We start from the raw sequence: 16,864 nt of genomic DNA, 5'->3' as shown, positions 1-16,864 counted from the left end.
CGCTGCCATGGTGATTTATAAGGGTCGTGACGTAGAATTATAGGCTTATTAAGTTCCATCTTACCGTGCGGAATTTTCTAGCTACCCAATTTTTATATTTGGTCTATGGAAGGAGTTAATTAAGGTCACTAGGTTAGGTTGCGTTTGCTTGGAAGACATGAGTTGCTATCAAATTGCTAATTAATCTTCCAAGATATATTAGATATCAGGAAATGGGCAAGCTTCTGGTAAAGAAGGACGAGGATTTTTTTTTTTTTTTTTTTGCTACAACGGATGATTCATATACTTCTAGTATAAATATATTCAAAAAAGTCAAAAAATAGCAAGTTTCAGAGTGCTCCAGGCAACTCCTTCTTACTAACCCAGAGTGCTTTCCTAGTATGGTCAGCCACATACGAGGCCACCCTCATATGCATGTAGATGCATATAGAAACTAGATGAGCCTAAAGTAAACTAGATGTACTCACCAGGAAAGAAAAAAGAGGAGTAAGGTAGATGCATGTAGAAGGAAACCAATCAATGGATAAGGCATCTGAGAGGGATTAGAGACTCAGCCTTCTGCAAAGAGACCTTGAATTCGGCTGTTAACAAGGGAAATTAATCAGTTTATTTGACACTTCTCATGCATTGCCATGCAATGCAAGACCACAAATACAAGCTTAAACTCGTACTGACGGTACTTGGAATGAAAAAGGAAGGAAAGCTAGCATTTAGTTGTAATGAAAGCATAGAAGCCCGCTTCCTTGGCCCACACTCAGAGAGCCAGGTTGGGCTTAGAAAATAAGATCTGTCGTCAAACCCAAACTTGGGTTAACGGACTGCCAACTGGACGTGAGATCCATGTATTTGAAGAAATCTGTTTCAGTAGGAATCCTTTTTTTTTTTTTTTTTTCGTTCAATGAGAATCAAATATTTTTTAAGAGAAAAAAAACAGAATGACGGAAAACGAACAATTAAATAAAATATTAAAAAAATGCGTCTGCCGGGAGTCGAACCCGGGTCTATTGTTTGGAAGGCAATTATCCTAACCGTTGGACTACAAACGCGGAGATGGAATGAATTGTCTAGTCAAATTCATAAGTGATATTGTTCAAATTTGCTCCCTCCTTGTCACTATTTATAATTTATATAAAAAAAATCACTATTTAAATATGTTTTATGATGCTTGTTAAAATTGGCTCCCTTCTTGTCAAGGAGGATATTTCTCCAATAAAATTCATAAGTGAGATAGATGCAAGCAGATTCATCAAGGTTGAATCAACAGGGAGTTAAAGTTGCCAACCCAAACTGTGCATGATTTTTTTTTAAAAAAATTTTGGTTAAGAAAAAAAGAATATATTCATTCCTTAAATAAGTAGTCATCATAATTATGTATAGCTAAATTCCTTGAACTCAAAGGAATATTACCCACCCAATTTTGGTGATCCCTATTGATAGTGACTTGTATGGCTAATCAACTAAATTATATACAAAATACGATCTCCATTATCAAGCATGAGTCCTTAATAGAGCTTAACCTATCTTTGATTGGGTACATGTCTCATAGAAATAAGTTTGATTAAACTAAAATATTCCTAAATATAGTTATTTAAAAGGAGTAAACTAGCTAAAAGATTTGGCTCTTGTCCATTAAATTTAATTAGATGATCTAGACAAATCTGAATCACCAAGCAGATGCATCAAATTTTGGTGTAAATTGTAGCTTAAGTTTAGGTTGAGATAAATCATCTTGATTTCATCGGATTCCACGGTCGGTCCTATTCGCCAATCTTTGGCCATGCACAAAGGGTTTGCCTTTGTTTCTTGGGCACCCCCACCCCCTGGCTATCTCAAGGTGAACTTTGATGGTAGCAGGTCGGTAGATGGTTTGTGTGGAGGGGTCGGATTTGTGATCAGAGACCATCGTGGCAGGATGATAGCAGCAGGAGGACGGCGCACGCCTGGATCTACAGTGGTTGGTGCAGAGCTACAGGCAGCCTGGGAGGGTATATCCTATGCGAGGCAGTCCGGGGCCGAGCGGGTGTACCTCGAGGGTGATTCATCGGTGGTGATTGATTTGATTCGGGGTATGGATCGGTTTGGGGATGGCCATTCCCTCATCCGAGAGTCCCGTAGGATGGCTCAGATGATGGCTGACTTTCAGGCAGCACATGTGTTTAGGGAGGCGAACCGGGCAGCAGATTGGGTCGCCTCCTTTGTCGCTCGGCACTCAGGTGATTTTTTGTGGACGTCTGATGCAAACGTCCCTTCACAGTTGTACTTTTTACTTTTCCGTGATTTGGAGGGCTGTACTCACGTTCGAACTATATGATATGAGTAGCCGTTTTTAACACAAAAAAAAAAAAAAGGGTTTGACCACCAGCCAATATGATTGTTCCCTCGCATACAATTTTGGACGTGATTAAATGGGAGGATGAGCTCCTGGTCAACATAGAATTGTAGCATATCAAATATTTTCATCATTTGAACTCCGTTTTGACGCATGACATGCATGACGCGCGTGCATTGGGCATAGGTTATGCTTGACAATGCATTCACTAACCTGTGCTGCGGCAAGGTTATTGTAGTATCGATTCGTGGACTCGTACCATTCTGCCAACCCGAGCAATCGATCGAGTTGGCAATTTGAGTAGACGACCAGTAGCAATGAGATATATATTTTTGAATGAAAGTATATTTAAGATTATTAAAGCTCGTTAAAAAAACGATTATGATCTCACACACTTAAGAGGGCATTTCATATAGAATGATCATCCTAAGATCAAGAATGATATGAGTGGAGATAATAAGATCACTGTGTTTGATTGTACCACGGTGATTTTATGTGGCTGTGATCCCAAATTACTCCCACTCCTTGAATCACTGCCCAACTCAGTGATGGGATAGATATCCGTCATTGAGGTCAGAAATTCAAGATCATCTCAAGAGGATGATCTTAGGTTGAAAGTTGACGACAAAAATACTTCTCAGTTCAGCAGGAAAAAATTATATATTAATATATCATTAATATATTATATCAATTATATATATATATATTATATTGATATTATATATATTATATTATAATACATTATTAATAATATTTTTGTCGTATTATTATTCCACTATAGTTTTAAATTAGGGTATAAATATACTATTATATCTTATATTTATATAAATAAAATATTTAATATACTACTTTTATTTGCCTTATTTTTCTAATCAAAATAATTATTAGTATTAAAAAAAATATATATATATATATATATAAGTATAAATAAAAATATTAATTCCATAATAATAATTAATATATATTTATAGAATTAATAATTTATTAGGCTAATAAATACATTTTTATGGAATATATTAGTAAATAGTATATCGATAAATATATTAATAATTTTTTATAATATATTTTATATGATTAATAAATATATTTTTATGGAATATATTAAGAGTAGTTTGGGTATTATATAGTAAGTAATCTTAAATTCTCATGAAATACCAAACAAGTTACTTATAGATACTTAAAAATATTTAATCATTGGAATATAGTATATCAAAAATAGTAATCTTAAATTAGTGGAGAACAGATTATTCTGGGATGAGGATCATCGGTGATCTAAAATACATCAGTGATTCTATTTGGGTCACCAAACATCATCTAAGAGGAATGTTGCAGGATGGTTACAGTTTGTCCTATACAATAACGGACATGTGGTGTCTTCCGAGGCATATATCTGTCTCTTTTGGTAATCGATATTGTCCCTCGCTCTAAATAATCAACATGCGTAGAGCCTGCATGTATGCTCTCTTATGATGTGATACTCTTACTTTCTTAAATTTTTGCTATTTTTTAGAGTTCTTGCCCGACTTTAGCTATGGAGGATTCTTTCTTGGACCATCACTTTTTCACCTCTCCAACGCGCGATGGCTGCATCTGAGGTCTACGGAACGCGTTGGGACGTGAGGTAACGGGAACGCTGTCGTAACGGAACTTTCGGGGGCATGGTTGTAATTTCGACTGTAACGCGGGGCCAAATACTCCTTTCCGTCACTAGTGCTCGCCGCGGAAAAGCCGGGACTTCTCGGTTCCGTTTTTCCAGGCACCGGTCTAGAATCCCACTGTTCTCTGGTTCCGCTGTCTCCTATGCCACACCAAAGACAGAACCAAACCAACCAAAACAAAACAATAACACGAATTCCTTCGCGGCTGAGCCCCTAATTCCAACTTTACACAGCTCTAGTTGCTCCGTATCTCTGTTCGACGTGATATAAATTTCTAAAAGACGAAATTAACCTTGAAACAGCGGCCACGGTTTTCGGTTTTCCGCTACTTATGTGTGTTACACGCTAGACTTTCAAATCCGTGCGCTCGTTCGTTCTTAGTTACGAATCACGAGATCGCACGTGGATGGCGATGGCTCCAGAAGGAGCCGACAAGGTTTCGACCGTGGGGCGTAACTAACCGGCGCAGGAATTTGAACGGCTGATTAATTAAAGTAGAATTGGGGCCTTAAGGTCGGTAGCAAGTCGACAAGGGAAAAAGACTCGTGTGGCATCATTTTTATCATTACTGCCACTTGCATTTCCACCCGCTGATATTAATGCGTCAGCGCCGCGAGCCGGATCCGCTTTTGCGCGAAAGAAGGATTCCCCTTCCTTCGCGCCAACCACCGTTGGATCATCCTTCTGTGCGGATCTCAAAGCGACGAGCGGATGATCCAACGGTGGATTCGCGCGAAGGAAGAGGAATCCTTCTGTTCACCCTTGGCTGTTCCAGTCCCGAAGCCGAGCCCATTTCCGTCAAGCTGACCGTTCCCAGACATGCCTCCCGCGTCTTTCCTCCGACCGGAGTATAAAACCCCTCCACTCTTCTCCCTCTTAACCATCCTCCCTTTCTATCTAGTCTTTGGCTTCCTCTCTCTTTCGTTCGCCGCCCGAATATCCGCAAAGCTGGTCAGAGCTCTTGACTGCAGCGGGAGAGTATGGTGGAGACGAAATTAAAAAGCCTGCGATGATGTGAGGAAAAAGGCCTCCTTTTGTCTCTCCTCTCTTTCCTTCTCTCTCTCTCTCTCTCTCTCTCTCTCTCTCTCCAGTCCCCCCCCCCCGGCCCCTCCCCCCCGGGGGCGCTACCGCCATCCTCCCGTACATACGTTACAGCTGGTGGAGCTGAGCGGGGAGAACGAGGAAACGTAGTCTTTGTTGTATCCGCCATGGCTTGAGGGGTTCTTTACAGCTCGAGAGGTATTCAGTCAAACGCTTTCACCGCTCCTTGAACGCTGGGCTCTTCATCTGTTCCTTTCTTTTAAGGGCTTAGCGTTAGAGAGAGTATGACGCCCGCAAACAACTGGATCTCGTTCTCCTACCCTCCGATGGAAATGTTCCTGCGTCCCTGTGGCTACGATCAGATCGGTCCGTTCCAGTCCTTGCTTCAGGCGCCGAAGCTCGAGGACATGCTCGGCGGGCAGCGATCATCGCCGATGGATCCGTGCTCCGACACCCTGACTGACGGCCAGGATTCATCGTCTCTCGGCACGGTACATGATCATCTTCAGAACCCGATCCCGCCGAACCCCCGCTATCTGGGCGCCTTCCCCCTCCCCCTCGGCAACTCCGTTAGCTTGGAGGTGGACGACTCGGCGTCGGCGCCGGGGGGTCAGCTTGGTGGCTTCCCGCCTGAAGCCGGGATGGTCTTGGCCAAGCGGTGGCCGTTTCCGCCTGCGTTTCCAGCGCCGGGAAGCTCCGCTGGAGCCGCGTCGGAGAGGACGGCGGCGGTCGGATCGTGTCAGAGGACATCGGTGTACCGGGGGGTCACCAGGTATGTGATTAATTAAGCGATATTTTTTTTCTTGTGATTTAAAAAAAACATCCATCAATTACGAAGATGAGCGTCGGTTTGGGAAAAGCGTCCGAGAGTGACGTGCGTCGGCACACGTGTGGCGGTTTTGGCAGGCACCGATGGACGGGCCGGTATGAGGCCCACTTATGGGACAACACGTGCCGGCGCGAGGGGCAGAAGCGGAAGGGCAGGCAAGGTACACACGCGCGAACCTGATTTTCCTTGTTCACTTAATTAAATAACAATTATGTCCGTCTTCCATGGCTTAATTTTTTTAATAGAATATTGTTTCTCTCTTAATTATTTTTTAGTATTGTTTATTTTTTGTTTGGTGTTTGTTTGAAATTTTAGGTCGGCACAGTTGATTTACTCTGTATAGTGTGCCATTTTACATGGTATTAGAGTGACGTTGGAAAGTAGTTGAGCAGTCTGAGACTTCAATCAAATTTATTCGGAGCATAGTTTTTAGAGTAATAATTTAATTGTTGGTGGTTCATGTGTTCGAAGCTCAGTATAGTTGAAGAGCTTTTAGTAATTCGTCGTGCAATAGTGCAAGCATTTGGATTCTTGTTTTAATGATTCAAAAAGTGAATCATTATGGCCAATGCTATTATCTTCTCTCTTAATGAGTTCAATATGCCAGGCTTCATCAATATCAATATGGGTATTTTTGCTATTATTATTTTTCTCCGCAAGTTGAACAATTCACAAGTTGAACAATATTTGTTATCCAATTTGGAAGAATATTATTAAGTCATTGAATAGGACAAGGGTTATGAGATATTTTGGATGAGTTAAAGACGATGCCAATAGATAACGATAAGGTTGCGAGAAGAAAAAAAATATAAAAAGGTGATGGAGATTATTTAAGTTTCATTTGATGGAAAAAATTATCTTCATATTCAGAATCTTCAAAATATACTAGAACTGAAGAAATCATGGGATATTTTTATGGCTGTCCACTCAAATTTTAGTAAGGTAGGACATCTTAAACAAAAGTTGGTTGAAGAGTGGATTTTGTTCCCAAGTTTCTCTAAAAATTAAGATTTGAATTATAGGAAGCTTGATCGGTTAGGTACTTGTTTAAGTTTTGAAGATTTAGACCATAATAAAATTGATCAATCTGAGGGTCAGTCGGGCTCAGAAAAAAATGTGGAATAGGAGGAGCTTGATCATATGGGTGTTGTATCAAGTTCAAAAAAAATCATGATGGTTCATTGATCCGTCTGTATAGATTTATATTGAGGAGTCAAATAATATAGACGAGTTTCGTGTCGAAGCTATCTAAGATATGGATATTTTTTGTTGAGCCATGGAATTGAAAATTCGACTAATTTTGAAATAGTTTTAGATATCAAGGAGGAAGGAGATATGTCTTGGAGAGATGATTCATATTATGTCTTGGTATTCGAATTTTTTTTGTGGGTATATTAATTAATTATAAAGCAACTCCAAAGTTTAAGTTAGAAGATTCTATATATAAAGATTTAGTTTTGTATGTAGGGACGAGCTATACGTAGATATTTCATGCTGTTGAAGTAGAGGTGATGGTCGATGCTTATATTGATTGCAATTGATAACTTGATGTTTATATTCAATAAAATCTTAACATGGTGACAATGATGAGGAAAAGTATTAGGGAACATCATGAATTTCAACATATAGATCGAATTTTTAATTATTAATTTAATAAATTATTGCATATTGTTGTTATATTGGCAATATTGGCTGATGTGTCATTTTACGTTATTGATAAGTTCAGCATTATCGGAAAGTAAAGACTTTATCCAAAAGAGTATTTGAGATTTATTGCTAAGTCCAAGTCTTAGTAAAATTCTATTGAGTTATTTCTTCTACAATAATTATTTTTATTCTTTAGCGATTTTTGAGTTCTATTTTTTAAATTTAGATATGAATCAAATATTCTAGGATCGTTGGTGCTGGTTTTTTTTGGTCCGGATGAGAAAATAGAGAGGAGAGAGAGATTTCGTGTCTCTTTTGGTGCGGCGTGCGGAGAGAGGAGGGAGAGAGATTTAGGGCTCGTTTGGTTCGGGAAAAAAGGAGGAAAAAAAAATGTGGTCAACGAGAAAGTAATGAGATGCCTCTTGTTTAGTTGGAGTTTTCAAATAAAAGAGATGGAAAAGTTATATTCACATGAGAATATGATTTTCATGTTTTATGAAAAAAATTTCTATGAGAAACATAAGAAAGTTACTTTTCCGTGAGTCGAAAATTACTCCATTTTTATTTTTTTCAAAAAAACTCTTAGCATTAAAAAAAACATTAAAGATCTAATTTTTATTAAGAGTATAATAGGAATTATACATAACTTTTCCAGAAAAGTGGATGGTCAACAAAACATAAGCATTATGAAAATTTGTCACTTTTCTATTATCAACTAAACATGCAAAAAGTACTTTTCCACGCATCTTCCCAGGAATTTATTTTTTAGGATTTATATTTCTGGGAGGAAAAATATTTTCCGCGAAAACCAAACCAATCGTTATGAGTGGGCAAGTACGTAACTCAATTTTTTAAATATTTTTAATAATTATTTAATATTTTTAAATATTTTTTTATTTTTTATTTAGTATTTGTTTTAGATTATACCATCAATCTATTTTGAGTCGTTGCAAATTCTATTCATTAACGGCCCAAGAGTCTCTCTCTCTCGTGATGAACTATGGGACCAGAGAAGGATTGCGGTCAGACGGGATGGTTGGTGGTATATTTGCGTACGGGAGAAGAGCGCTTTCGCTTTCTGTGAGATGCCGCCGCTATGGGATAGAAGTCGAAAACTGGGGAAAGAAAAGGGAAAGGAAGGCTTATGATGTGACCAGTGCCATCGTCTCAGTCCTCCCCACCCACCTGAACAGGCTTAAATAAAAAAATAAAGCTTTTGAAAGGCTTTAGATGTGACCACTGACCAGTGCCAGCGTCTCAGTCCTCCCCACCCAAGGCTTAAATAAACAAATAAAGTTTTGTTTTTCTAGGGCCTCTTTATTTGATGTTTTTCCTCTCTTAATTTCAATAACATGCAAAACCTTAATCCTCGTAGAAATACCATAAACAGTAGCCTACTTTCTAGCAGTCTCTTTTTGTCCTTTGCTGCAAGCTCTACAGGCTCCAGCTAGAGTGGTTCATATAGGTCTACTTGTGGACTAGTACGGTTGATGTGAAGTTAGTCCCGGCTCTTTATTTTTCTGTGAGAAAGACTTCATTCATTCATGGAGTTATTGTGCTTTGTTAATTTAGTTTTCCACGTGGAGTTTATAACCATGTAGATGTAGAGCATCAAGTCTGTAGTGCAGTGAGTTATGGCCACTAAAATGGCTTGAGAAGAAGGCTGTTTTCTGTGTGGGGCTTCGTAGCGTAGGTATGGACCGATCTTTTGATAAAGCCTCCGTCAAAGTTCTCATCATAAAGCTTTCTTTGTCTGGACTCTGGACTAGGGGCGAGTGATTTGACGACACATAGGGGAAGGATCGAGTCATTTCTATGTGGTGCTGCGGCTCGAAGTACACTGTCGCCCTTTTAGTGTTCAATGCCGAGTCTCCATTCCCCCACCTGTATCTTTGACTGAAGCCCCGTCACCATGGTTTTTTTCTTGTATGTCACCTCATTAGATTGTGATAAGATTACATAAATTTATCATTTTGTTCTGTTGCCCCCAAGCATACACAGATTTTCTTATAGGAGCTCCTTCAATTAATTGGTATCACCTCTCTCCTATCTCTTGTCAGAATAACTGCTATATCTATTGCATTGGTTGGTTAGATAGCATCTGTGGGAGGCCAGCAACCTTGTTAAGGTTTTGCTTGATCTTATTGATTCGGAGGATTGTAGGAAATGAGATTCAAGTAGTTTGATGGACCCCTGTAGTTTCCTGATGGATATTCTAATAAATAATTTGTTAATTCATATAGAACATGGTTAATTTTTTCATTCTATTACATACTTTGCCTTTTTTCACCCTCGACTTACTTCTCTTACAGAGGCAGCTTTGTTTCTAGGATGCCCTATAACCATATCTGTGGGGTCTCAAGCATCAATTTCGACAATTCTGCTTGCTTGATTGTCATGTGCATACTTGACTCGATAAAAAAAAAATTATATAGAATGAGTCATTGAATTGTTCTAGGGGTTACCTCGTATCAGTTTTCAACCTACCTTATGGGTGTGCTTACTGAAAGGACACTAATACACATCGTAGAGGCAGATGAATTATGAAGCTCTACAACTAGGGTAACAACTTGGATTGGTCTCGACCTGAACCCAGCTAGCCCAACTCACTTCTTGACTCGGGTTCGGACTCTGACCCAAAGAATCCAATTCTGACCGATGTTGGGTTAGGTTATTGGAGAGCTTAAGCCCAACTTGAACCCATCGAATTCAACCAGAACCAACCCATCCTTGCCCAACCTAACAAATAAATTAAATTTTTACCTATGTTTCATGTAATATACTCATATTCTTAGCCCTTTTAAGTAATATAATTAGGTAAGCAGACCCCAAATCGGGTCCAAATAAATACCAACGTAACAAAAATGTCTAAAATCTTTCTCCAATCTTAAGTTACTTATACAACCTGACGTAACTTGATTAATCCTATCCAACCTAGCCTAACTCGACACTAAATCAAACCAATCGAAATAATTTGTTTAAGTTGGGGTTTGGTTGGGAGATAATAGAGGTTGGGTTGGGTAGGTTACCCCTCAACCTGACCCAACTGGCCCAAGTTGCAATTCCTAATCATTTATCATTTTCTTCACAGTTGTTAGGCAAAGTATTATATATACATATATATAGCCCTATATTTTTGGGTCTCAGAGTAAAATAAAGGGCTCGTAGGGGCCTCCTTTTACATTATTCATTCAAACTGCAACTATTGTAGTCATTTGAAAGCATACAACTAAATGTAAAATCCCTTCATATCTTATTCCTCTTTACTACTAAGTGTTCAACAAAAGCAATGACAAGAAAATGTCAACTGTGCTTATCTGAGCAGAATCCACAGATCTCCACTATTGTTTTACTTCTCTTATTGTGCCCTTTTGCTTAATTTTTTTCTCAACTATCTGGTTCTTGCCCATTTAAATTGGACCTCTTAACTTTATTGTTAATAACTATGTGGCTGATATGGATTTTATGTTCTCTTTTGCATGGACATGCATTCCATGTTTGTACGATTGTGCATATTCCTCAGTGTACTTGGGTAAGTAACATATATTTTTCAATTCCAATTGCAGCAACCTCTAATTTGAGTTTATATGTGGGTTGACTGTACTGACATGATGTAGGTGGATATGACAATGAAGAAAAAGCAGCAAGGGCCTATGATCTTGCAGCTTTGAAATATTGGGGTCCTATTGCCACTACAAACTTTCCGGTATTGTCTAACTATCAATAAATTCTTATCTCATTGGTTAGCCAAAAACTTTGTCACAAGACTAAAAGGTGGAAAGTAGCTCTTGGCCTGGTTTCAGCAATTAACCTCAGTGTGAGCTAGGTTTTATTCTTTTAATGCTAAATTTGTTCTTTGGTTTTAGCAAGCCTATCCATTGGATCGATGTTAATGGATTAGTTGGATCCCTCTTTCTGTTAGATCTATATCTAAGGCCTTGATGAAGTGATTAAATTTCCTGTTTGTTTAGGTTTTTCATTATGCAAGAATTTTACAGAAAATGCTCATCTTCTGAATTTGTCTGTTTTTTATGACTAAGAACTTGGTGTGATATTCCTTTTCTAGGTAAAAATTTATAGCAGGGAAATTGAGGAGATGAAGAGCATGTCCAAGCAAGAGTTTATTGCATCGCTGAGAAGGTAGTGATATTTACTTATCCACAGCGTACTACTAGTGAGAGGATGAATAATATAGATTCTTATGTATTTATTTTGTATTGGAATCTCCAGAAAGAGCAGCGGTTTTTCGAGGGGGGCTTCTATCTACAGAGGAGTGACAAGGTAAAACTCAGAATGTAAAAATATGGTACTTGTCAGGGAATCAGTATCATACCTACAAACTGCTCGCCGTCGTGCATGTCCCCATGATTTTATCTTACGATGTGTGTAGTGATAGTGGCTTTCTCTGATTGGTTAGGCATCATCAACACGGGCGGTGGCAAGCAAGGATAGGTCGTGTTGCAGGCAACAAGGATCTTTACCTAGGAACATTTTGTAAGTCTGATTTCATGTTCAATTTTCTCCTATATTGACAGAGTATAACTGAAATATCATCATTTATACCTGTTTCATCTCTCTCTCTCTTTCTCTCTGATGATGATGGATTGAAGGGCGGTTGGAATGCCATTGTCTGTACAGAAAAATAGCATTGTAGCTTATATTCTGTTGTGAGTTATGGTAAGAATGGCTTTTCTTTTCTCGAGTTACCCTTAAACTCATCATGCATGTCCTCCTCAGCCACGGAAGAAGAAGCTGCTGAGGCCTATGATGTTGCTGCAATCAAGTTCAGAGGTGCCAGTGCAGTCACCAACTTTGAACTTAGTCGATATGATGTGGAAGCTATTGCAAATACCGATCTGCCCATCGGAGCAACTGCAAGACGGATCAAGCAATCTCTCCAAGCCAGCAACAACCATCTCACTCTCAGCAGCTCATCCATCTCGCAGCAACCAACCCCCATGCCCTCTGCTTTCCTTCACGGCATCTTGCAGCTTCATACTAGTTCTGGACCATCCGGACCCCTGGCTCACTCCGGTTTGGTGCCAAGTGAGCCAGATGTATGCAGCCAGAGTCTGTACTGGCTGACTGCTAATGATCAAAATAGCAGCCAAGTTGACAACCAACCAATGGGAGTGGTATTCTCCAGCTGACACACCTTGCACCTTCCCAGTAATCTTATCTTTTGAATGCTGGCTCCACAGTAGCTCAGATGCGAAGTTTTTTGTATGAAACTAATGCCAACTTCCATAGGTCACAGGTCTCTCTTCAGTAGATGTTACTTTCTGTATAAACACCGGCAACATTCTAATGGAAAACTCTCTCTGAAAGTCTCTTCAGATTGAGTTCATAAATCACAAATGGTTTGATGCTTTGCTACATGGCCAGGCAGTTTGTTCATTTCACTTTTACGGGGGTCCACTCTCTTTGGGTTAAGTATTATTTTCAGCTACAATGCAGTCAAGAAAGCCTGGAATTGATGGGGAATTGGACCAGGAATGTGGAGATCCTCATCCTCTTATTTTTGGTGAACGGATGGTCCTGTTATTGATATTATCAGTTCTGCAGAATTATAAGTTGTGCTGATGTGGTTGCCACGTATTTCCGAGACAATACCTTGGCAAATTCGATTCGAACTTGGGCTCCAGTTGAGTCAAGCCGATTTCGAATATTTTTTTGTTTTTTGTGAGTCAAGTTTGGTGGCTCATAACAAGCTCGAGCTGGACTTATTACATCAAACTGAGCTCAATCTGTAGCTATTTCAATTAAGTTTTTATTTTTGCAGGCCATGTCTACGCAAAAATAGGGGAGACTTCGTAGACCGGTACCATTATATGTTTGTGCTTCACGGTGATGATGCTATCTCTTATTCTCTGAAGCCCCTTCTTAGAGGCGTTCCCAAGGCCTTTTGGGCCGATAGGAGTAGCTCGTTCTACTACTTCCCTTTGCGTAGTCATGCTTATTTTGGGGTCGGAAGTAGGTTTCATTGGACGTACCTTCACAAATGGGAACAATCTTGGTCTTAGGGTAGCAAATCAGCACATTGATAACTCTCTCTGTCATTCTCTTCGCTGTTAAAAACAACTCCCGCGTCTTATCATTGATTTGATTGTCGTTTGACTGTCAGAACCAGTTCAAAATTTTGTCACAGAATGGTTTTGATAGCCCATTAATTTTGAGTCTCTGATTTATGTGTCCTCATATATATATATATATATATATATATATATATATGCAACATGGTATGCAATTTTAATTTTAATTGAATTATCAAAAACTTTTTAAAGATTTATTTTTTTTACATCTATATCAAATAGTTTGTACAATTATACTTACGTCTAGTTAGTGATATTAGTAAAATATTTACTTCATATAAAACATTAAAATAGTTTTAAAATAAAAAAATACATATATTTTTTTATATTTTAGGTGAATGCTATTTTATTTATTTTTAAATATTTTTGATGTGGTATTTAGCTTTTATTTAAAATAAATAGTTTGACTAATATTTAATTAAGTTATAAATTAGAGGTTGCATCAAAATAAATTTACGGAGATAAGTATATTTTTTAAATTATTGTGTAAGTATAATGCACACCCAATCTCAAAATTTTATATTTATTTTTTATTTTTCAGTCTAATTTTATGTCGGATTCGGGTGAGAGGATCCGAAAAGAATTCAACCCGTTCCCGAACTCTTTCGCTCGTACGTACGCCGCCTCGACTCTCCGTCCCAATTCCGATTGCGGCTGCGGATTCGGAAATGGCGCTCGTGGCCCAGTGCTGGAAGCGGCTCCTCGCCGGCGGAGGCGGCGCGGCCGCCCCTCCGCCGCTCCTCCACCGCGTCTACGCTGCGAGATCCTACAGTCGGGCCCAGTACGAAGGTATCTACTGCGACCTCCAAAGCTTGGGGATTTTTATTTCTTGGGGACTGCTAGTGTTTTTCTAGGGTTTTGATGTGGTTCCCGCCGTGGCGCAGTGAAGGTGGGGATCCCGGAGTTCTTGAAGTTGGTGGGAAATGGGGTGGAGGCCCACGCCGCGAAGCTGGAGGCCGAGATCGGGGACTTCCAGAAGCTTCTCGTCACCAGAACCCTTCGCCTCAGGAAGCTCGGCATCCCGTGCAAACACGTACTACTTCTTATTCTATTTGATTCCTGGTTTCTTCTCATTTTCTGAATTAATTTCGATTTATCGGTTCTTTTTCCTATTGTTCTTGTAAAGATTCTAACGGATATTTTCCGTTGATGCGAAAGAAGAGATTTTTTTGTCTCCCGAAAAACCCAAACTCAAAACCTATTTTTCTCTTTAATTTTTTGGAGGCTCTGAGGGAGAAAACGATCAATTATAAAAGCACAAGAAGTGTACTTTCCTGAGAATCTAAAAGATTTGAAGAAATGAACTCCTGATGAATGGAATAATAGATCAGAGAAAAGTTCAGACTCGGTGGTATCTTTGTATAGAGACGATGTTGGACAAGTACTTTTTTTTTTTTAATTTCATGGTAATGCCTTGAACTTAAATCGACATAATGCGTTCGCACTAGGTTTTATCTTTATGAGAGGATCAGTAACTAGTTCTATAACCTTTTTGTTTTTCTGGTAACCTTGGCATTTGATAATCCTTGATATTAATCTGACTAATTTAAGATCCCTGTCTTTGATGGCTCTATCATCCGTGGCTTAGCATCATGCAAGGTAGCCAGTCCTTTTTTAAGGTGACATGTGGCACATAGGATTTTACATAATCTGGACCTTTGGCGTTTCCATTCTTTTCCATTTCTCCCTTTCTCCGACAACCTTGGGGCCCTTTAGATGAAAATAATTCGCTTCTGCATGTTATGTGGATGCTATTCCTAAGCATCTATATGTGCCCTAAAAGCAACGGATGAAGAGATTTCATGTCATCCATTTCTCATGTATATGTTAACAATTGGATGTAAATTCAAAAAATGGATGTTGTACACACACCACTCTGTAGTCATTGGATATTTTGAACTCTTTTCACATGAAATAGCTATATTTACTTATTAAATCACAATTCTTTAGCAGTGTAATATGTTGTTTTTTTATGTTTTCTTGATAGGTACCTTAAGTTATGGATAGATATATGATATGGTTCTTGCTGAAATGCCATTTCATTTTCTTTTGGTTTTTTGGATGCAGAGGAAACTGATTTTGAAATACACTCAAAAGTATAGGCTGGGACTCTGGAGACCTCGAGCTTCGAACTGACCCTCCAAGACCATGATCAGCTTAATTTTAAAGTTTGAAGCAACCACTTTGAAAGTAATATCTAGCTGTTTGTTTCCAACTAGAATGCATGTGAGGCACTAGGTATTTTTTGTGTTATGTCAGCCAGTCAGAATACTTTCTGGTGAAAAAAAGTATAAGTATTATTTTATGATCACAAGTTGCCAATTTGACTGAATAATTTTTCCATATGAAGTATGTTTTGTCAACTCAATTTCTTGGAGTATGGCGACTGTTCAGGCAATTTGATCGTTGGAGTGCCGTCAAGGTCTATTTGGCCTGGGTTCAGTCTTTTACAGTTAACCTTATAAAATTTGTATGGGTGCTAAGATCTTTGTCTAAAAAGACATTGATATCTATGTATCTGCATTTTGGTTATACGTACCTTCTTTTCTTTTAAATCTCAAATTTGATCCCTCAACTCAAGGGAAATATGCAGAAGCCTATTGCCTTATAACATAAATGCCCACAACACTGGAATTTTTGACAATTAAATCATCCTCAATTTCAAGTTACATGAAGTTAAACACTTTAGCTTATTAAAAAAAAAATGAAAGTTAGAAAAAAGATGCACTCCTAAGCTTTCTCAGTTGATGTTCCAGTGTTTTGCCTTTCTGTTCATTGAGAACAAAACAAATCAAATGGAACTCCTTTCCAAGTAATATCAGTATATCACTAATACTCCATCCTATCTTTCATTCATGAACATAATTGTCCTCCTATATAGACATCCTAGCTCCTACTGACCCTTGATGAGAATAAACCATATACAAATGTCAACTCTTATGCATTGCAATTTTTTTTCAGTCTATCAAATCATAAATCTTCACTTAGCCCCCTCTTCGGTATTCTACAGCTGCACTCTGCTAAGGAGAGAGTATAATCATCCACTGAGATCGTGCCTATATCATCATGAATTCAGAATTCTTCAATGAAACATTAAAATCCTTTTTTTTTTACATAGTATGTACTACCACATCCACTAAAATATCTGCATGCCTGAGCATGACACACTACTCTGAACCCTGAAAGTCAGTGATTATATTTTCTGTTACCTTAGAGTAATAATGATACAAACATATAATGATATTGATTAGGCCTTTCCTGGTTCAGT

At 38.6% G+C, this 16,864-nt stretch overlaps 2 protein-coding genes and 1 non-coding gene across 3 annotated transcripts; 2 read left to right on the top strand and 1 right to left on the bottom strand.

The window, feature by feature from the left end:
• Positions 1–974: 974 nt before the first annotated feature.
• TRNAG-UCC (transfer RNA glycine (anticodon UCC)) lies at positions 975–1,046 on the bottom strand. The gene has a single exon. It is a non-coding gene; the product is annotated as a tRNA-Gly (tRNA).
• Positions 1,047–5,079: 4,033 nt separating this feature from the next.
• LOC103709666 (AP2-like ethylene-responsive transcription factor AIL5) lies at positions 5,080–13,550 on the top strand. The gene is made up of 8 exons (XM_088713623.2): positions 5,080–5,226; positions 5,293–5,800; positions 5,935–6,017; positions 11,122–11,210; positions 11,571–11,644; positions 11,735–11,785; positions 11,922–11,998; positions 12,242–13,550. The coding sequence occupies exons 2-8, from the start codon at positions 5,313–5,315 to the stop codon at positions 12,652–12,654; spliced, it is 1,275 nt and encodes a 424-aa protein (XP_088569749.2). The 5' UTR covers positions 5,080–5,226; positions 5,293–5,312; the 3' UTR covers positions 12,655–13,550.
• A 671-nt stretch (positions 13,551–14,221) lies between these two features.
• On the top strand, positions 14,222–15,959 carry LOC103698406 (uncharacterized). The gene is made up of 3 exons (XM_008780409.6): positions 14,222–14,385; positions 14,481–14,629; positions 15,664–15,959. Exons 1-3 carry the CDS (start codon positions 14,265–14,267, stop codon positions 15,730–15,732), a joined length of 339 nt encoding a protein of 112 aa, XP_008778631.2. The 5' UTR covers positions 14,222–14,264; the 3' UTR covers positions 15,733–15,959.
• The last annotated feature ends 905 nt before the right edge of the window (positions 15,960–16,864 follow it).

The sequence above is a fragment of the Phoenix dactylifera genome, chromosome 17, assembly GCF_051530095.1.
Source record: "Phoenix dactylifera cultivar Ajwa chromosome 17, Ajwa_hap1_PhDact_Kaust_v1.1, whole genome shotgun sequence".
Classification (NCBI taxonomy): domain Eukaryota; kingdom Viridiplantae; phylum Streptophyta; class Magnoliopsida; order Arecales; family Arecaceae; genus Phoenix; species Phoenix dactylifera.
The sequence above is the reverse complement of the archived record's forward strand: the minus strand, read 5'-3'. Positions and strand labels throughout refer to the sequence as shown.

Bases quoted from the DNA above. Each gene is read 5' to 3' on its own strand.
- LOC103709666 (XM_088713623.2), top strand. From the start codon at position 5,313: ATGACGCCCGCAAACAACTGGATCTCGTTCTCCTACCCTCCGATGGAA. The intron at 11,645-11,734 runs GTAGTGATATTT...TGGAATCTCCAG, and splicing joins TTTATTGCATCGCTGAGAAG to AAAGAGCAGCGGTTTTTCGA. The intron at 11,999-12,241 runs GTAAGTCTGATT...TGTCCTCCTCAG, and splicing joins TCTTTACCTAGGAACATTTT to CCACGGAAGAAGAAGCTGCT.
- LOC103698406 (XM_008780409.6), top strand. From the start codon at position 14,265: ATGGCGCTCGTGGCCCAGTGCTGGAAGCGGCTCCTCGCCGGCGGAGGC. The intron at 14,386-14,480 runs GTATCTACTGCG...GCCGTGGCGCAG, and splicing joins CAGTCGGGCCCAGTACGAAG to TGAAGGTGGGGATCCCGGAG. The intron at 14,630-15,663 runs GTACTACTTCTT...TTTTGGATGCAG, and splicing joins TCGGCATCCCGTGCAAACAC to AGGAAACTGATTTTGAAATA.